General features: G+C 37.7%; 2 protein-coding genes across 3 annotated transcripts; both read left to right on the top strand.

Moving 5' to 3' along the window:
- The first annotated feature begins 1,198 nt into the window (after positions 1–1,198).
- On the top strand, positions 1,199–9,472 carry LOC124366638 (probable cytochrome P450 6a13). The gene is given in 6 exon segments (XM_046823236.1): positions 1,199–1,326; positions 4,506–4,900; positions 4,902–5,409; positions 6,511–6,762; positions 7,912–8,163; positions 9,240–9,472. Coding segments are annotated over 5 exon segments (1,581 nt in total). The 5' UTR covers positions 1,199–1,326; positions 4,506–4,507; the 3' UTR covers positions 9,416–9,472.
- Positions 9,473–12,508: 3,036 nt separating this feature from the next.
- Positions 12,509–22,093, top strand: LOC124366981 (probable cytochrome P450 6a13). Of its 2 annotated transcripts, XR_006922847.1 has the most exons (5): positions 12,509–14,215; positions 16,307–16,528; positions 17,804–18,049; positions 19,893–21,574; positions 21,643–22,093. XR_006922847.1 is itself a non-coding variant. In XM_046823626.1 (4 exons), exons 1-4 carry the CDS (start codon positions 13,291–13,293, stop codon positions 20,069–20,071), a joined length of 1,572 nt encoding a protein of 523 aa, XP_046679582.1. In that variant the 5' UTR covers positions 12,509–13,290; the 3' UTR covers positions 20,072–22,093. The 2 variants fall into 2 exon arrangements, 1 of the variants encoding a protein (XP_046679582.1); XM_046823626.1 differs by having other exon boundaries at positions 19,893–22,093.
- The last annotated feature ends 314 nt before the right edge of the window (positions 22,094–22,407 follow it).

Raw genomic sequence — 22,407 nt, 5'->3', positions numbered from 1 at the left:
ATGAAATCCGGAGAGCTCCTCTCCTCTGCATCGCCACGACCTTCCTCCTGTAGCGCTTCTGCCGCAAGGCATCCGCCCAGATCTCGCAACCGTAGAGCATAACCGAGTTCGTCACGGACATGAGGACTCGGCGCTTACCCTCTGCGGGGACGTTGGTCATGAGCCTGCTCAGATTGGCTACAATCCTTTCAGTAGTAGAACTCACTAGACAGTAGTAGAATACACTAGAAAGTATTATAATATACTACACAGTAGTAGAACTCACTAACTAGACAGTAGTAGAACTTACTAGACAGTATTGTAGTATACTAGACAGTAATATAACTAACTAACTAGACAGTAGTAGAATACACTACACAGTATTATAATATACTAGACAGTAATAGAACTCACTAACTAGACAGTAGTAGAACTCACTAACTAGACAGTAGTAGAACTCACTAACTAGACAGTAGTAGAACTCACTAACTAGACAGTAGTAGAATACACTAGAAAGTATTATAATATACTACACAGTAGTAGAACTCACTAACTAGACAGTAGTAGAACTCACTAGACAGTATTATAATATACTAGACAGTAATAGAACTCACTAGACAGTATTATAATATACTAGACAGTAGTAGAACTCACTAACTAGACAGTAATAGAATACGCTAGACAGTATTATAATATACTAGACAGTAGTAGAATACACTAGGCAGTATTAGAGTACTAGGCAATAGTCGAAACACTAGAGAGTAGTAAAATACGCCAGACAGTAATGGAACTCACTAGACAGTAGTGGAATACACTAGACAGTATTAGAATACACTGGGAAGTAGTAGAATATGCTACACAATAGGAGAACTTACTAGGCAGTAGTAGAGTACACTAGGAAGTAGTAGAAACACTAAATAGTAGTATGATACACTGGAAAGTAGTAGAGTACTTTAGACAGTAGTATAATACACGAGGCAGTAATAGTAATTCACTAGGTAGTAATAGTAGAGTACATTGGACAGTAGTAGAATGCACTAGAGTACACTTAAGTCACTAGACATACGCTATATAACAGTGTACGACAATAGACAGCAGTTGACAGCACTAGATGAGACAATAGTACAATACACTAAGTAGCAGTACAATAGCACACGAGCACACTTTAGTAAGTGACTGATACAAATAGGCAAATTGTCGGATTATTAAATTGATGGAGGGGAGACAGTTTGTTGTTGGCGCTCGGCGAGAGAGGAGCTGTGGTTGTTATTGTGTTACGCGTAGATTTGTGACGAGACTTGCATTCATTCAACTCGTGCACTCATTCAACAGTGGATTGCGCGTCAGGTGAATTGTCCCTTGAATATTCACGTATAGTTAGTTCATAATGTACGTTATTATGTTGTGTGATAAACACAAGTAGAACACCTATCTCTGTTGATATCCATCCAGTTTATCCAAATAGCACTCTTTTTCATCAACACACGGGGCACTAGATAAGTAATTGATTTAGTAAATAATATAAGTATATATATCCAATCCAAATTTTAATTTATACTGTAATTTATATACTCCTTGGTACATCGTAGCAAACTTTGCTGCAATTAAAAATTCTTAAAGTATTCTTAAAAATTAAAATTTCAAATCATGAACAAAAAAAACACTTTCCATTTTTGTGTGTATATCTTCAAAAGCTAATACTTTTACTTTTAATCAATAAAATATAATAGTTATACCCTCGTATTTACTCATATAATTTTGGTAGAAAAAAATTCATCTTAAATGTCGGAAGTCAAATAATTTATTATCAATTTAAGTTGATTGAACCTCTGTAGGTTATTTAAAACTAGTCATGTGAGAAATGAAGTGTTGAATGAAATTGAATAAAATGAAGGTAAGTGTTGGTATGGTAGTGTTGACAGTACAATGCCGTTGTAGACAGTAGTAAATTACTCTATTGTATAACTACACATTTACATTAGACAGTAATACACTACACTAGAAAGTAGTACACTAGTGTATTCCTATAAACTTGCAGTAGACAGTAGTAAAATACTATAGACAATAGTACACTTCACTTGGCAGTAGTACACTACATTACACAGTAGTAAAATACACTAGGCAATTGTAAAGTTCACTTGACATTAGTAAAATACTCTTAACAGTATTTGTTTCGGAAATTTGCCTTCGTTCAGTGATATAAAAACTCAGTAACACCACGATCTGTACTGTACTCTGTGTTTATGTGTCACTGAACGATGGTATGCCTAATTGTCCGGAAAAATCCTGTTTCCTCCACAATCCTTCCATTGTCAAAAAAAATTCAAACAAGGAATATTGTTAACATGAGTAGAGTAACAAACCTAAGGCATAACTATCATATTGCACCAGAAAGTTGTGACTCGCATAGTAACGAATTACAACAACCGTGGTGTGTCAAGTCCATAGATTTTAAATCCAAAGAATGCACTTAATAAAACCAAACATTAATTATTAACACCGAAATACAGAATACAGGTCACAAAAGCTCTGCACTAAACAATCAACCTCTAAGGAATGAGCAGAGGCCAATTTCAAAAGCAACATTAACATGAATAACAAGCAATCAATCAAATTCAAAGAGGTCTAATACTTGTGAATACACGCTATTTTCTAAAAATACAGTTAGTTTCACTATTAAATATAACTAAATATAATCAAAAATTGCCTGAAATAAATGCACATTTTTGAAAATTTATTGTCTACCGTGTACCGTTTTACTGCCACATGAGGGGTTAGCTTTGAAATTTAAATTTTTGTGAAGGTTCAAAAAGGAAAAGAAAATCTTCTGAAATAAATAAAGTTCAAACTAAAATAAAACTTCTTTTTGAAAATAATTACTGGTTTTAAAATTAAAATTAAAACTTCTTGATGACTTCTAAATTCTAACTTGTAATATATTCGTCACTCAAAAATGTAAAAAGTTCTTACAGCTTGTCTTTTATTCAATTTTCAAAATTCAAAACTTTCACACTCTAATCTGATCTGGAAATTCTTCATTTTAATTTATCTTCAAAATTCAATTTTATTTTGTTACTAATTTTCTTTACTTTACTTTAACTATGACTTCTTTTCAGTGTTAGAATTTTTATATTGCTGAAAGCATCCGCAGGTTCGATGACGATTAACAAAAAATAACTCTAAGCACTTTCAAAGACTATACTACTACTTCCGATCAACTGAGACGGGAGGTACGGCACGTCTACCTCACCCCACCTCTCAATTTCGTTATCAAACACTCCCATCTGCGATGCGCGCCTCGCTGATAGAAGCCTCCCTTGTACTGTCCAGTCCTTATCATTCTTCTGGGCCTACTCCTTCCACCGGTAATCCAGTTACCCCAGAATTACAATTTAATACAATTGGTACAACCGTATATAAATAAGCCGTTTGAATTTTTATAATTTTTTATTCAGATTATAAAAATTATCCAAGAATCTTCATCAAGCAAAGAAGAAGCTTTGTTGTTGGCTTTGTTGCTATTGTTTGTTGTTGTTGCTTTGTTGTTTGTTTGTTGTGGAGGAGCTTTGTTTGGTCATGTTCAAGCAAAGTACTTCAGTTGAAGAAGTGCCTAATAATATGCACAGTCAATAAAAAGTAGGCTTTTTTTGTAGTTATTAATGCATACGCTCCACTCTCCAACGTCTACTGGAAGTTTCCAGTGTTTGAATTATACAAATTTAGGCATCCTTCCAATTGCGTGTAGCCTTTCACCAATTTTTACTGGATGTGCTCACGTTGTTTGCATGATTTCAGTTTATGTTTGCTCCTGTGTAGCCTCAATTTGTGGTTGCACATCTTCCTCCAATTTGTGATGGACATGCGCATCACTCCAGTTAATGTTTGCCTCCACTTTCTGTATACACTGAGATTCTAGTCTTCGTAGGCCCTAGTTTCCCTAGTTTCTAGTGTTCGTAGGCCCGTCTCTAGTCCCTATTCTCTCTAGTCTATAGTCTCCCTAGTCAATTGATTCCCTAGTCTCTAGTCTATAGTCCCAAGTCACTCTAGGCCCTAGTCCCTAGCCTCCTTAGTCTAGTCTCCCTAGTCAATTGCCTCCCTAGTGTCTAGTCTCTAGTCCCTAGTCACTCTAGACTCTAGTCTTCCTAGTCCCTAGTCCCTTGTCTCCCTAGTCCCTAGTCTCCATAGTCCGTTGTCTCCCTAGTCCTTAGTCTCCATAGTCCCTTGTCTTCCTAGTCTCTATTTTCCCTAATATCTTCTTCTCTAGTCCCTAGTCATCCTAGTATCGTCTTCCTAGAGTCTAGTCTCCCTAGTCCTTAGTCTCCCTAGTCTTTAGTTTCTAGTCCATAGTCTATTTGTATCACCAAGCAAATGATGCATTATACAAATATACCCTCGTATTAATGAATTTCAATAAGGCCTATGGAGTCAGATTACTATAGTTCCATTTGGTTTATTTGTTTTGTCTATAATAGTTTCTTGTATGAAATATGTGAACTGCGCAATAAAATACTTTTTTAATGTTCCAGGAATGGGTTTCATAATTGAATGTAGTTTTCTTGAGATATTCTACGCGTCTCTGCTTGTGTTTTTGATCCTATACTTATATATTATCAAGGAATATGATTACTGGGAAGAGAGAAAAGTACCCCATGTTCCTGCTACGTTTCCGTTTGGATCCGTCAGGGACATTATGCTGGGGCGGTCTTTCTCTGGGTTCGTGTTCGACCGTATGTACAAACAGTTCCCAGCTGAGCGTTACGTGGGGTTCACTGACATGAGGGTGCCTGCACTCCTCGTCAGGGAACCCGAGCTCATCAAACTGATTCTACAAAAAGATTTCGACCATTTTACCGACCATCACGGATTCAACATGAACCCCAAAGAGTACATCATGAAAAACCTCTTCTCCTTGAGAGGGGAACGAATGGAGACGAACGAGAGTGAAGCTGTCACCGGCGTACACTGCCGCTAAGATCAAGATGATGTTCGCTTTGGTGAGGCGATGCAGTGACACACTGCGTCAAGAGGTTGACAAGTACATAGACTCCAGTAGCGTCGTGGATGTCAAAGACTTTATGTCTCGCTTCACGATTGATGTGATCGCGTCATGTGCTTTTGGGATAGAAATCAATTCTTTGGTAAATAGAGAGTCAGCGTTTTACCGTATGGGCATTGAATCTATGAAAGTTAAAATGTCTATGATGGTTAAATTATTCCTTTTGAATTCATTCCCGATTTTTTCCAAGGTTTACTTTTTTAATTACGTGGATACCGCAATCAGCAAGTTTTTCACCGGAGTCATTCGCTCGGCCGTGGAGTACAGAGAGAAACATAACATTTCCACCTACGACTTCCTGGACCTGCTGATCAAACTGAAACAGAACCAGAGTATCCTGGAAGAAGGGGAAAAAACCTGGAGATCTTCCAGATGAACATATTCCTGGAAAGACAGAAGGTAAGATAATCTGTTATTTTGGAAACTGTTACCATTTTTTTTTCAAAACCATATCCGTTGTAATGATATCACATTATAAGTGCAAAATTTAGATCATAGGACAACACATATGAGTCTATGAGTCCTACTCTACATAGAAGGAAGCATATTCCTAAATGTCGCTTGATTTAGAGGAAAGGACCTAGTCAGCGCAAAGTGTGGTAGGTATATTTGAGACCTAATAAACAAATTTGTAAGTCACTAAAGATTTCAGATTCTTTTAACGGCTCTTAATCCTTATTTTCTCTATGAGCTTTAATAACCTTAGGTTTTCAACTATAAAAATACTCAGAAGCCAATAAAAAGTTTGACAATGATGAACCAATTGAAGCACTGTGAGGCCTTGAATATTTTAACTAGGGATATACAAGTAAAAGATTCAATTCGGTATGCTAGTACATTTTTAGTTTAAATAGTACATGCACATCACTCGAATAGAGTTCCCCAAGAAAGTAGCTGACAGTCGTAAGGACCTAGTGGCTTTGTTTATGCTGGTTAAATAAAGTATTTTAGTGCTTTATATGCTCAAACAAATTTTAATATAGCAACTTGAAATGCTCAAACTTTAATTTCTTTTGTAAACTCGTCAATCAATCAATGGTAATTAACTTTTCTTGTTAGCCTACTCAACATAGAATTATTGAATACCTATTACTAATTATTAATATTAAGCGTAAGCGTGACAAAGGTTGTTGTTCTTCTTCAGACACGGTACTAGATGTGTACGTCACCGCAGGAAACACACTGTTCTGATGGGTTGAGAATTTGCAATATTGATTTCAGTATTAGTTGTGTAAATTAAATAATCTATTTATGCTTTATCAGTTAATATAATATAATCTGACTTTGAATTTTGTTCTTTACAGTTCTTTTTATTGAACTGCTGTTGTCATAATATGTCCACATTATAATATTTATTCTCATGTTATTTAATGCATGGGGAAGCTTTGTTGAACTTACATTATCGAATATTATCGAGAAACGTAAGAGAATCTAAATAATAGGCAGCACCAACTATGACACTGTAACATCCGCAGGTATTTTACAATGCTCAGCGCATGTTCTAGGGTTCACAGTCGAAGAGATAACAGGCGAGACATTCCTGTTCTTCACAGCAGGGTTTGAGACGTCATCAAACACGATCATGTTCTGTCTGTACGAGTTGGCTTGTGACAGCAGGATACAGGACAAACTATCCTTGGAGGTGGAAGAGGTCCTGAACAGATACGAAGGTGGCATATCCTACCAGGCGCTGCTGGAGATGACTTACATGGACCAGGTCATCAATGGTATACTTGTCTTTTTATTTCTCTATATTCTGTATGCTTAATTCTAGAGGATTGGAAATAATTTATGACTATGACTCACGAAGTTAACCCGATTTAGCAACACTGCTGTCCAACCTCTAAACTTTATGTCAGGCACATACGTCACAATAATTGAAAAAACATTTTTAATTAGCAAGGCGTGAACATTTCCACATTTGATTGCTTTATTAACGAATATATAATTATTAAATTAATTATTAGTTTCATTTAAGGAGCGTATGCTTGAAAATAAACACATGATAATAAAAACAAAACATAAATACTCAAGCACTTTTGTATATACCACGGCAATGATTTCCAAAAATGTTAAAACGTATTTTCTTTAAATAGTTTTACATACAATACGTACGTACAGACGTTAACGATGAGAGTCTAAGTGCAAGTTTTCTACAATAAAACAATTTTAATCTTTCACTAAGGGTTCTCAAAGTTCGCGCCTGAGGATTAACCCTCATGGAAGATTGAAGAATATACTTTCTTTTCACCAAAGTATTGATCCTGGCTTTTTAAATGAGTGTGGATAGGCAATATTTTGTGGGACGGGAGAATATTTTTGGGATGGGATATTATTTTGTGGGATGAGACAATATTTTGTGGAACGGGACAATATTTTGTGGGATGGGACAATATTTTGTGGGGAGGGACAATATTTTGTGGGATGGGACAATATTTTGTGGGGAGGGACAATATTTTGTGGGATGGGACAATATTTTGTGGGATGGGACAATATTTTGTGGGATGGGACATTATTTTGTTATATAGGACATTATTTTGTGGATCGAATATGTTTCGCATATTATTTTACATTTTCAATACGTTGATGTATGTAACAAAATAAATACTTTCTAGTTTCTTAAAAAGAAGTTTAACTATATTAAAACTAAAAAGTTAATAAATTATCAACATTTTAAAAATAATACATTGATTTAGTAGAATATGCTGTTTATGATTAATGTCCTCGTAATAAAGATCCAAGAGTCTCGTTATGTATGTAACATAATGTAGTCTTCCCAACAAGTGCGTTTTAGTTAGTTTAATTATAATCAATGATAGGACTTATCGTTTGATTTTGTGCTTTGAAATTGTTTATAAAGATTGATTTGTTCCCAGAGACGTTGCGCCGCTACCCACCATTTCCGTACTTGACAAGGTGCTGCACTGAGGACTATGATGTTCCTAAATCTTCTTTAACAATAAAGAAGGGTCATCATATAACAATACCAGTATATTCCCTCCATCACGACCCCGAACATTTCCCAGAGCCCTTCACCTTCAACCCTGACAGATTCAGTCCAGAAAACAGCAAAGATCGACATCCTTGCGTGTTCATGCCCTTCGGCGAAGGACCTCGCATGTGCGTAGGTAAGACGTGAAACATCAGAAGTATGTGTAAAGCGATCCAAAATCAATGGACGCTATTACTAATTATATATTTTGGTTCGTTTTCCAGCCTGAGTCTATATTATGATTTAATATCAACGTTAAGGGTATTATTGTATTACAAGTGTATAAATTTAGTTTTCCGATGTGTATCTGTATTATTATTATTTGTTATGTATTATATTTTAGAATACATTGTTACAAACCAAGTAACACTAGATTTCTTGCACAATGTACGTTGGGTTAGATCTAGTCATTAGAACTACTAGGAGTGATCATCCTGTATACAGTGAAATATCTATGTTTCCAACTTAGTGGGTCATCGGTGTGCCTCAAGTCTCGGTTCTTGCGCCTTTGATATTTGAATACGGTATGATTATACTCTGAATCGATATAACATAATAATGATGATTTTTAGTTTTATTTTAAGCTAAAAGGACAATAGTTCTATTTCTGGAATCTTACAAGGTCGTTCCAAATTTTGTAGAAGTTTTATAACAGGAACGGTTTTCACCTTTAACCCTGGCAGATTCAGTCCAGAGAACAGCAATGATCGACACCCTCACGTGTTCATGCCCTTCGGTGCACGTGCAATGTGCAAAGGTGTCATTAAAATGTGGCCGTCTGCGTAGAATTATCAAAAATAATATTAATTGTAGGAAACAAATAGTATATTTTGATTTCAGTACGATTTATTCTCCGTATGTAGTGTATCACAGTGTATTACGGTAGAACTCAGTCCAGGCCTTGACCTTGATCTGTCAATAGAGTCCCATAGGTCGTCACTAGTCACACCATTCCTGACCATGATTTTCAGTCATACTTCTGTATTTTGTATTTGCTGTGATAGTGATTTGAAAAGACTGACCTTTTTTCATAAAAATGTATTCTTATCGAGAGTTTACCCCAAATACATATTGTCAACTTGTTGGGAGAGGGTCTATTCTACAGTGTAAACTGTGTTGCACCATTAATGCATTACTAACAAACAACTGCAGATGACATGTAACGAACCAGTTGAAATTTTCATCACCAGATACTGATTGATGCTTTTCTAGGTCAGAAGTTCGGCCTGATGAATGTGAAGACGGCCGTGGCCACACTGGTCGCGGACTACCAGATCAGCCTCACCCCGGATACTGAAGTTCCCCTCAAGCTAACAAACAACGCCTGCACCACCATCCCCTTCGTGCCCCTCATGTTGGTGTTCACCAGGCGGAAGACAAAAATATGAACAATTCTTTGTCTGTGTTTAATATGATGTAAATAGAATAAACATTTTGATCTGTGATATATAGTTATTGCTCGGTCTTAATTTACTAACACACATTTAGGTTATTGTTTTCAAAAGGGAGGCGCAACCCATGTTATCTCTCTCTACGTTTTATCAGCACTGTTCACCTCGTACTGTTGTGAGAGATTTTAGGTAGGGTAGTCTCTAAAATATAGGTATCAAAGATATGTGCTCTGACGACACTAAACTGAAACATAATATTTTATATCCTCCACCATGGTGAATGGATATTTAAAAGTAGTTAGGTTCGATAGCGCACATTTAATTTTTTTGCGATATTTTGTAGTATGTGCATGAATGTATGTCATAAATATGTCATGCCATTTATAAATAACTTGATAATATGAAATGTTTAAATAAAATATGAGGAATAAAGGAAATACATGTGGGTTTATATTAACCAGTCGTTGTTTTTCTTCAGTAGATTTTCATCTGCACACTGTAAAAACTTAAGCTGCAGTTTTTCTCCGTAAAATTTATTTAATAACCAATTTATATGCCTTCGAATTGTAATGGAAGTAAATCATTTAATGACTAAAATAAAACAGGTTTTGTATTCTACCGTCAATCTAATCGAAGTTCATGTGTTCTTATGGTGACGTGTTTCGAAGGTTAATCTACATCGTCAGACCTTAGGTGATGGATGACTTTATCATAAAATAGAAATTACACAACGGTCGTCCACCTGTCGTTACCACTCTACAGCCTACATTGCACGAGTAGGCTTGTGACAATGTGTGAGGATTATTTATTTATGTATTTGTATGCATACTGAGTTGTGTTGTGTAGTTGTAATTTTATGACAAAGCCATCCACCACCACGGCTACTATGGTCCGACGATGAAGGTTAACCTTTGAAACACGTCACCATAAAAACATGAAATTAGATTGGACTGACGGTATGATAGAAACCTATTTTATTTTAATCATTATAATCGATAAAAGGCTATATGTAATCAATTATAAGTTATATAAGACAAGAGTTAAAACTCCAAATAAAAAATTACCTTTCCCTCCACGGGAGGTATTTGAATAAAATCTTGTCATAATTAAAATTTCTTCAGAAGTTTTTCATCCAGCCAACCTACACAATTGCCCAAAATGGTTGCTATAATGCCTATAATTAATCGTATAGTGATTTCTTGAGGATAGGCCGATTCAATTTTCGCCTTCCTCTGTTCGTCCCCTTGGGCCTTAAAGATATAAATATTGCGCGAGGACCTTATCAAACAGAATAAGGAGGAGAGTCGATAAAGTACAAGGTCGTGGTACTGACAAAAAATGGAACTTCAACAGACAGGATTTGAACCTGCGCTATCTGCGCTTGGCTGGGCTTTCTCTAACTATGTAAGTCCGACGTCTTAGACCGCTCGCTCATAGTCTCTCCAGGAGCTTCCCTGCGCTATCTGCGCTTGGCTGGGCTTTCTCTAACTATGTAAGTCCGACGTCTTAGACCGCTCGCTCATAGTCTCTCCAGGAGCTTCCCTGCGCTATCTGCGCTTGGCTGGGCTATCTCTAACTATGTAAGTCCGACGTCTTAGACCGCTCGCCCATCGTCTCTCCAGGAGCTTCCCTCCGCTATCTGCGCTTGGCTGGCTTTCTCTAACTATGTAAGTCCGACGTCTTAGACCGCTCGCCCATCGTCTCTCCAAAAGCTTCCCTGCGCTATCTGCGCTTGGCTGGGCTTTCTCTAACTATGTAAGTCCGACGTCTTAGACCGCTCGCCCATCGTCTCTCCAGGAGCTTCCCTGCGCTATCTGCGCTTGGCTGCGCTATCTCTAACTGTAAGTCCGACGTCTTAGACCGCTCGCCCATAGTCTCTCCAGGAGCTTCCCTGCGCTATCTGCGCTTGGCTGCGCTATCTCTAACTATGTAAGTCCGACGTCTTAGACCGCTCGCCCATAGTCTCTCCAGGAGCTTCCCTGCGCTATCTGCGCTTGGCTGCGCTTTCTCTAACTATGTAAGTCCGACGTCTTAGACCGCTCGCTCATCGTCTCTCCAGGAGCTTCCCTGCGCTATCTGCGCTTGGCTGCGCTATCTCTAACTATGTAAGTCCGACGTCTTAGACCGCTCGTTCCATCGTCTCTCCAGGAGCTTCCCTGCGCTATCTGCGCTTGGCTGCGCTATCTCTAACTGTAAGTCCGACGTCTTAGACCGCTCGCCCATAGTCTCTCCAGGAGCTTCCCTGCGCTATATGCGCTTGGCTGGGCTATCTCTAACTGTAAGTCCGACGTCTTAGACCGCTCGCCCATCGTCTCTCCAAAAGCTTCCCTGCGCTATCTGCGCTTGGCTGGCGTCTTAGACCGCTCGCCCATCGTCTCTCCAGGAGCTTCCCTGCGCTATCTGCGCTTGGCTGCGCTATCTCTAACTGTAAGTCCGACGTCTTAGACCGCTCGCCCATCGTCTCTCCAGGAGCTTCCCTGCGCTATCTGCGCTTGGCTGCGCTTTCTCTAACTATGTAAGTCCGACGTCTTAGACCGCTCGCCCATCGTCTCTCCAGGAGCTTCCCTGCGCTATCTGCGCTTGGCTGCGCTATCTCTAACTATGTAAGTCCGACGTCTTAGACCGCTCGCCCATCGTCTCTCCAGGAGCTTCCCTGCGCTATCTGCGCTTGGCTGCACTATCTCTAACTATGTAAGTCCGACGTCTTAGACCGCTCGCTCATCGTCTCTCCAGGAGCTTCCCTGCGCTATCTGCGCTTGGCTGCGCTATCTCTAACTATGTAAGTCCGACGTCTTAGACCGCTCGCTCATAGTCTCTCCAGGAGCTTCCCTGCGCTATCTGCGCTTGGCTGCGCTTTCTCTAACTATGTAAGTCCGACGTCTTAGACCGCTCGCCCATAGTCTCTCCAGGAGCTTCCCTGCGCTATCTGCGCTTGACTGCGCTATCTTTAACTATGTAAGTCCGACGTCTTAGACCGCTCGCCCATCGTCTCTCCAGGAGCTTCCCTGCGCTATCTGCGCTTGACTGCGCTATCTTTAACTATGTAAGTCCGACGTCTTAGAGCGCTCGCCCATCGTCTCTCCAGGAGCTTCCCTGCGCTATCTGCGCTTGGCTGGGCTTTCTCTAACTATGTAAGTCCGACGTCTTAGACCGCTCGCCCATCGTCTCTCCAGGAGCTTCCCTGCGCTATCTGCGCTTGGCTGGGCTATCTCTAACTATGTAAGTCCGACGTCTTAGACCGCTCGCCCATCGTCTCTCCAGGAGCTTCCGGGGATTCTCTCTGTGAGTTCTGTGGGGAAGATGTCTTAAACGACTGTGGTTATAACATTTTCTAAAATGAATCCTACCAAAACAGATAACATCACTTTGGTGCATTTAAAGGCTTACAATCCAATAAGAATGTAAGACTAAAAATTATTATTAGTGCAAAATACCGAGCGAGGAGATAGGGAACGCGAGTTGAGGAGTTCGAACACTCCTTTGATTAAATAATCTGGTGTGCGTGCGTCCGTGGGGGGGAGGAGGAGGAGAGGAGATAGAGTCAATTGTGTGTCTAGGCACAGTCGAAGAGACACAGTTGACACTTTGACAGCGATAACAAGTATCACAATTGTGAGTGGAAGAGATTACAAGATTGTGACTGACCTTCATACAGATAATATAGAGGCTTTGTGTTTTGCTTAGCTTTATTAGTAGTACGGATATTTCTAAGTTTCAGTGTGAAAAATACTTTTTATGAAAATATAACGTATATAATATAATATTTTAGTTTTATTTTTGACGAGAGAGTTCACAATAAATATTGAATTAAAGGAAGTTACACGGAGATGGATAGTGTTGAATATCGATAGTGTGAAATCTGTGGCGGTGAAATGGGCATGGTGATTGAAAACACGTTCGCCGAGTTAATTTACGGATTAATTTTCATCTTTTGGGCCATTTACGTGTATTTTGTCAAAGATTACGGCTACTGGGAAGAGAGAGGGGTGCCTCATGTTCCACCAGTGTTCCCTTTTGGGTCCACTGTTCGAAACGTGTGGAACAGATGTTACAGAGGCATCACGTACGACCAGATCTACAGAGATTTCAGAGACGAACGCTTCGTCGGCCTCATCGACATAAGGAACCCTTCGTTACTCGTAAGAGATCCTGAACTGATCGGTCATATTCTGGAAAAGGATTTCAGCAACTTCACAGATCACACGATGGTGGACCCGAACCCCGCGGAGTATCTACTGAACCACTTGTATAACCTGAAGGGGCAGGAGTGGAGAGACATGAGGCACAAACTCGCCCCGGCGTACACAGCCGCCAAGGTGAAGATGATGTTCTGTTTGGTGCAAAGGTGCAGTGCCGATCTGAGGAAAGCGTTCACGAAACTCACCTCGAACAACAGTGTCGTGAACGTGAAGGACTGCATGTCTCGTTTCACCATGGACGTGATAGCCACGTGTGTCTACGGTGTAGAGATAAACTCACTCGAGAATGTGGACTCGGAGTTTTGTCTGATGGGGAGGAAGAGCAATGAGGTGAGTGTCGTCATGCTGCTCAAAATGTACCTCATGAATGCATTTCCGATATTCAAAAAGATCCATTGCTTTAACTATATGGACTCAGACGTCACTGAATTCTTCACCCGAACAATCCGCTCGGCAGTCGAGTACCGGGAGAGTCAGTCCGTGGAGAGATTTGACTTCCTGGACCTGCTGATCAAACTGAGGCGGAACCAGAGTATCCTGGAGGAGGGGGAGAAGTCTCCAGACCTTCCAGGCAGCTCTACCCTGCGTAAAAGAGAAGGTAAAGATGTTATATTGAGTTCTGAGGCTGTTAGTATTGTTCTAACGCAAAATGTTAGAAGACATGAAGAAAGGCGTCTTATTTCATAACTGCCTGAAAATTATACCTAAATTCAAAATGGCTAAAAATAATAAACAATTTTAAGAAATATTTCTTGAATCGGTCCTGTAGATGTTTTAATGTTAGGACTGTCGTAAATGACAGCTAGCTCATTAGAGTCTCGGTTTCTACACAAGGTAACTCGGGTTCGAATCCACGTATGGGCGTTCCATTTGCACATGCTAAAAAATAACCAAACTTCTTCAGACCAACATTCATATCATCCATTGAAACTACTAATGTTATGACTAATTTACCCATTGAGAGGCCTAACATGACTCAGTATTTTTGCTCGTATGATTGCTTGCAACTAAAACTTACATTTGTAATGTAAATTTAAATAAACTCCAATTGTAAGGAAATTTTCAAATTTACACAGTCATAGCTATTTTAAACAATATATAAAAAAGATGCATATATATGTGTGTGTGTCTGTGAGAAAAATATGTATTAATATATTTTATAACTTATGTACATTTGTATAAATATGGTAAGTAATTGGTAAATTCCATTCTAAAACTTCTGAACTAAACTTACTTAAATGTAGTATCTCTATTATTTATGACTGGTGATGTACGGATTGGTTTCATTCTGCGACTGTTACTGAATGGGAAGGGGGGGGGTGCGAGATCTGTTGTATCATACAGTCGCACAAATATACGAAATACAAAAAGTTGCTCAAATGATTATAGCTTTAGACTGTGTGAAGGGGAAAAATAGTTCTAAGTCAAAACTAGTTTACAATAAAGTTCTAACTAGCGGTATAAAATAAACAAAACACATTTCCATGAAACTCAATTAAAAAAAGTTGAGCACAAAACACGGTTTTGGGATAGGAATAAACAAATTGTTTCAGGTCTAAATGATGACAAGTCAAACAAGTTTGAAATAAAGTAAATGGGATTAAACCACTTTTATTGGTATACTAGCTGAAACGGCAAACATTGTCTGCCATATAAATTCTTTTTAGAGATTATTTTAGTAGAAAGAAAGAAACAAATTATTGTAAGTGTTAACAACTGAGTACATCCTGCAACGTGTCGGATCGAATACGTGTAATTTTGGAATGAAACTTATCTAAGAGTTTAATTTTTGTCTGAACACACTTGCTGTAATGTCGTGATGACGTATTGGACTTTGTACAAGCAATAGCAAAGATGTAACCTCTTTGCAAAATTTAGGGTTGTATGCATCTTTTAATTCCAAATAAAAAAAAAATTAAAGAAAATTGTCAAAAAAATAAAAAAATTGGAGTGGACCACCCTTATCACTGGGTATGAGAAATAGATAACAACCTATTCCGAAACCTACCAAGTGTACATAACAAATTTTCGAAATCGTTAAACCGTTTCGGAGGAATATGGCAACAAAATCTGTGCCACAAAATTTTTATATATGCGTACAAGGATAAAGATAGTTTAATTAAAACTTTCAATATCAATTGAATATTTAATGCGAAAACCATCAAAGAACGAGTTTAATAGAATTTGGTTCACTATGAACAACAGACTATATTATAAGAAAGCGTCACGGTTTATTCATAGAAAATTGGTTAGGCTCTTCTAATCTTCCTCTTCCCTAAAGCAATCCTTATTAAATCACCGATTTGTGTATCTCTTCAGACTCCAGTTCCAGGAGTCAAGTCTGTGACAGCGTCAGGTTCCGGATGCAACATTAAGAGAAAGGTGAACTGGAGATAAACTCAACATTCAGATAGAATCAACAGTACATTATGTGTGGAAACCATATTTAATGAAATGTATTTATATTTTACTTAAATCTCTCTCTGATCTTATATTGTAATGGAGCTCATTATTTAAATACAGTATACTCAAAGTTGTTAGTACATTGAAGTCTAATACAGCAATAAACGTTTCTTTACGGGTACTCGACTGATCATCTTAGGACATTTTACTTTTATTATTTTTTGTCAGAGCATATTTTAAACTTAGATTAGATTAAAACTCGTAGAAATTCTGATTGGTCACTCAGGTCTAACGATAGAAGAGATCACGGCACAGACGTTCGCGTTCTTCGCGGCTGGCTACGAGACTACAGCCAACACGATCATGTTCTGTCTGTACGAGCTGGCATGTGACAACAGGATACAGGATAAACTCTCCTGGGAGGTGAAAGAGGTCCTGGGCAGACACGGGGGTGACATATCCTACCAGGCCCTGCAGGAAATGTCTTATATGGAACAAGTCATAAAGGGTAAGTAACTCCATCCTTACCCTCTAATAGTTGGGAGAGGGGATCTGTCATTTTCAAATTCTTATAAAAATAGGTAAAGCATTAAGATGGCCTAAAATTTTCTTTTCAAATTTGACAAAAATCTGAGCAAAGTAACAAAATGGAAATAGAAAGAATTCTCATCGAACTGAAAATTTGAGAACTGTTTGAACTTCTCATTGACGTTGAAGTTCTAAAAAACTTGGATTAAGGAGATAACCTTATTACAGAAATATATAAGGATTACTATGTACTCTGTTGATATACCAAAATATATCTTAGTTTGAGTATTTAAATTTTCAATATATCGGTGATTTTGCCACTTAAAAGGATGAACAATCTAGTGATGTCTAAAGACTTCGGTGTTCACTAAGTGATTTAATAGCACCTAAAAAACCTAGACCTGAAAGCTCAGAGATCCATAAAATAATTAGACGTTAAGTAGAAAGTTATCAAATTATGTGAAACTATAAACATTTCGAGAATCACGTTCTTAACACTTTTTAGCGTAAAAAAATTGGTGTTTGATACATCCTCTACAATTAGAAGTGACGTAAAATACATGTTAAAAATAATTATAAACCTTGAAAATTTTGTTGTCTCAAGATTTCTGATTATTTTGAGTAAATTTTAATTTGACGGGATGGACTGTGTGAGAGACCACTGGGTGGCCTCAAATGTATGAATCCTACTTAATATAAAGAAAATCTCTAATAATTATGAAATTTTATTTTTGTGAGGCCTTATGAGGGTTATAAGGTTCTGATGATGTGTTCCTCGAACACGAAAGACCTCACAAAAATAACATTTCATAATTATTGGAGAGTTTATTTATAAATTAAGTATTTTATTCCAACAAGATGAAGCTGGTACTCCAACAAGGTGTATGAATCCTTTAGAAATGGTAATATCTTGGTGCATTATTAAAGCACTGTTTTCTTGAAATGGAATGAGGTTGATGTTTCTATCAAAAGTACTTCATATATGTTCTTAATGACTCGTCTTCATAAATCAGTCATTTGTATGTATAAATTATCGAAGACAACCACCGAACATATTTCTGACAGAGTATATTACAGTCTACCAACTTCACTTTACTAAGCTGTCAAGCTGCGAAATCTCTCAGAAGAACTTTTTAACCAAGCCGAAATAAATTATTTCTCACTTTGTATTTGATATAACACCGAATGCAGGATTTGACACACAATCCTGTATGGAACGGTTATCTGAAGATCTGGTAAAATACAACTTTTTCAGAATCTCTACGCCGCTACCCAATACTTCCATACTTAACAAGGACATGCTCCGGAAACTACAAGTTGCCTAATTCCAATGTGGAAATACAAACAGGTCATCAAGTGGTTATACCCGTATACTCTCTGCATCACGACCCCAACTATTTCCCTGAACCCTTCACGTTCAACCCTGAAAGGTTCAGCCACAGCAGCAACCTACATCCGCATGTGTACCTGCCCTTTGGCGAGGGGCCTCGGATGTGTATTGGTGAGTTCCTGAATAGGCAGTAAGTTCTGAATTAGACGATTAAATAAATTTAAAACACATTTTTAGAGGTAAGCTGGTGGTATAATAAGGTGACGTTAAAGTTAAATGTAGTTTAAACGTCATGACGTTGAAAGTCCAATTTTAAAAGGAGCACTATATTGACGTTTGGAAAAAAGTATTCCAATACTTTACTATGTAACTTTATTCATAGAAATAAGGAACATAGGTTCTTGCGCACACATACCTCCCTTAGTTTCCCATCTATTTGTATGTACGACGCTTTTTAGAGGAACTTCAGTGTTCATGTTCTCTAAATAAGAAGTTAAATTTTCTCCCTGCACTTGAATTTAGAAGACCTTCAGTTCTATTTGCAGATGGCGGTGTCTGAACCTGCACTCTCTCAGATGTCATGAAAGAGAAATCATTGAGGAGATCATTCCATTGCCAATTTAAGAGGATACGAAACTGCTAATGACGTTGAGTTCAAGTTCAATGCTGTTGTCTCTACCAACCAAAGTGTAAAAGACCGTGTCTCATCCGAATACAGCAATGCTATTGTCTTTGGAAGTGAGAGGGCCAAAGTAGAACTATATTCTATTGCAGTGAAGTATACTGACATATAACCAAGTCACCCCCTTTTCCAGTACCTGTCTTGACATTTTATAATCCGTGACCTGAAATTCTCAGACGAAATTCACTGAGTTTCCCACATGTAAATTACTACGAGAATTTTTTAGAGAAAATATAGATCCTACAGGACAGGTATAAACCAGGAGAACCTTTTTAGGAACGGTGGAACTCTGCTCAATTAGAGCTTGACTACGCATAACGTAGCTGTGGTGGGAAGGGTTGATTCACTATGAATGTTGAGATAGGCTCCAGTTCATCTTCCTCTTAGTGCAGCTTCGATGCTGTCACAGACTTCAGACACAATCCACAGAGGTTTTTACTGTTTTTACCCATCCAAATGGCAGGAACAAGGGTTAAAATTGGATGCGCTGTGGCGAGGACCATATCCCCCTATTAGCTGTCACCTTAATGTCCTATGAAGACCTTCCCAAAGTCAAATTGAGAGTAGTGTTGGAAGAGGATCTACCGTCAGGATCCTTCCCCCATGAGAATTAAGAATTTCCTCTTCAAAGCCGTTCTAGTACTTGATCGGTTTGACACCTTCGGCTCCCCGAAGGGGTTTTCAAGGTGCTCAAGAGCAGAGGCCCAACCCCTTTCCGCAGAATTACCAGCCCTTCAAAGCATCACGTAGTGTTTCCGTTGTATTTTTAGTTTTTTTTTAATGAGGCAAAAACATACCCACAGGTCTTAACATGGGGAATACTAGGAAGTCTTCGTAGGGATTTCCCAATATTCCAACCTAACCTTTTCGTAGTCACCACTGAAGCAAGGGAAGACACACGTTTTATACCTGAAAGGATTTCATAGCCACTGACTACGGATAGTCAATAGTGGTTGGTTGGGCATATTCCAGGGCCTGGTGTATCAGCTACGCACGATATGTTAACAGCTCATCACTGTTATACAGTAGTCATCTTCATGAATAGAAAATTGAAAAAAATTCAACCTTTGGTTCCTGTGAGGCTTGTTAATTTAGTCATACACAATTTGTGAATTATACACATTTCGCAATGTTGTTGTTGGCTTGTAGCCATGACACAATTTTTGTGAACTAATTCTCTTAAACGTTAGCACTTGTGTGTATATCTATCTTGTTATGCAGAGGATGTTTGCTTGAATATCACATCTGGACTTGATTCCTGCAAGAACTATTACATAATTAGTTATTTTGCTTTAAGTTCTATTGTTTTTAATTATTTTTATATTATTTTAGGGAAACAGTTTGGTCTGACGAGCGTGAAGACAGCCTTGGCCAGTTTAGTCAGTGACTACAAGATCAGCCTTGCTCCAGGCACAGATGTTCCACTGAAGTTGAAAAACAACCCTTTCACGACTCTGCCATCGAAGCCACTCATGCTTGTGTTTACTCGACGAAACGCAACAGTTCAGTAATAGGGCCTAAGGTGCAGATAGTTGCGTTTCATTACTTGGTATAAACACTCCTATATCCTGAGGATGAAAAGTAACAAACTCTTCTCGAAGCTACCGTCAAAGAATCGCATGCTTATTATAGACCTATAGCAGTGAAAAATGGTTTTTTACAACACTAGAAATCGAGCTAGGTCACCTCGCGTCGCGTGACAGGCTTCCCTGAGGCTGAATGAAAGTTATAAATCTATAGCTCATTTAATTATAAAAATGCTCACTGTCAGATAGCAATACAGTCAATCGTACAGAAAACAATTGTAAATCCCCTGGCGACGAAATATAAATTATGTCAGCCTATTGAGGTGATGGGTTTCAATGACGCTCAGCCAAATTCTATGGTGTACACGTAATATCATAGAAACCATTCTTGTCTATTTATAGATCATGCAAAACCCATTCTACAAGTGAGGTGATTCTTGAAATGACACACAATTCATTAAATTTATTTTTCTACAAGTTACGTTTCATAGCAATGTTCAAATAGTACAAGTTCGAGTGAGATATGGAGTGTACTGCAACTTAAGAGCGTCCTCTTGTCAACGACTTTTAACATTGACTCTCATCTCCATAATTTTAATTCTATGAATACATTTTTTAACATTTTTAAATTCCATTTATTTATACTGCTATTTTCTCGTTGCCATCATGGTATCCATAAGATCAATGAAAAAATATTCAAAAAAACTCAGCCAAATCCCATTGAGTGTCATACACCATTATCGGACTCAATATTGCCTAAATAGAAATAAAGTTTATTGCAACATTTTAGCCTACAGGTCAGTTAGTTTTCGTGATATCATACGGACAGATGGGCAAACAGAAATAATATTTTCCCAGCCTCTCTAGTAATAGGCTTTGCTGACGCTCAGCTAATAAATAGAAGCGTATCAATCAAGGGGTTGATAATTATAAGGGAAAAGAAAGGATGGTAGAATGGACGTTGGTGACCATAATTGTTGTCCCTGACCGGTTCATACTCAGTACAAGGTGGATTGTCTGACTTGCTATGTTGGTAATTGTATTACAAAACCTATAGTTGTGTCAGCGAACCCAAGCCGTGATTCTCCTAATTGATTAGTTTGAGATTTCCCTTTATATCTAGGCTGAAGTTAGCGCATTACCCAGATCCATTAGGAACTTCGCGCTCAGACAACCTATACCATACAATGTAACGATGTTCAGCAAGACGATAATGCTATAATGGCCTATATATAGAATACTGATCCAGATTTTGCCATATTTTGTACCTTGATACTAATTCAAATTAAGGGCATCCAACCTTATAATCCTATTTAATTCTGTACATCGAATGTCAGTATGTTAAGGAAGTAAGTCAAACAAAAATGAGTGTATAGAAATTATTTTTGAATAACAAATTAGGTTGCTTGCAATAGGAACACTTGATAGTTGTACATATTTAATAATATTTATCAGTTTTCTGGACTTACATTGTAGAAGTTTACTGAAGTTTACTGGACTTACATTGTAGAAGTTTACTGAAGTTTTCTGGACTTACATTGTAGAAGTTTACTGAGGTGTCGCCTTTAAAATCTGACGTATATCAGTTGATGTTATTTATTGGCAGCAATATTCAGGGAATTTTAGGTAGTTAAAGTAATCTTCAAAACATTAATTTGGTTATCATTCTTAATTAATATTAGAATTTTGTTTCGTACTATAAATAAAATACTTAAAATTCGATATATTTTTAACAAAATAATAACTTCTTAGAAAACTATAAAAACACTCTTGCATACCACTTATATATTATATTATTGTACTCGACTCATTTGCAAATGTATTTATTGTACAATTATTTATTTAAAATCTAAAACCCAGGTAGTTCTCGAGTTGTCTAAAAGACAGACAGACAGACATGAAATCCTTCCAGTCCCTAGAGTGGTAAGCTTCGCTAACACTCAGCCAATTATTAGCTTTTTAAATTGGCTATTGCACCAGAATGAGAACTTGGGTAGTTTTTTACAATGAAAGTGAAAAGAAAAAGAAATAATTTACTAAAATAAATTTATTCATCGTGCTGTAAGGAACTAATGTTAAACTGAGTTTCAGATCTCGTGCTTGTATCTGAAAATGAAAATATGGTAACTTTATTTACATAAATTAATTGAGTCTATAAAACACAAAGTACACTTTTAAGGTGAAGCTGCTGTACATGATGAATGAGGCTGTAGTGTTGTCAGTAGTTATGTTCGTGTTACTAAAACAATTAGTTTTACTGTGTTAATATTTTTATGAATAAATGTTTAATTTTAGGTAAAAATTAAATGTTGTATTTATTT

Source organism: Homalodisca vitripennis, chromosome 7 (genome assembly GCF_021130785.1).
Source record: "Homalodisca vitripennis isolate AUS2020 chromosome 7, UT_GWSS_2.1, whole genome shotgun sequence".
Taxonomy (NCBI): domain Eukaryota; kingdom Metazoa; phylum Arthropoda; class Insecta; order Hemiptera; family Cicadellidae; genus Homalodisca; species Homalodisca vitripennis.
This window is presented reverse-complemented; position numbering and strand designations above follow the sequence as displayed.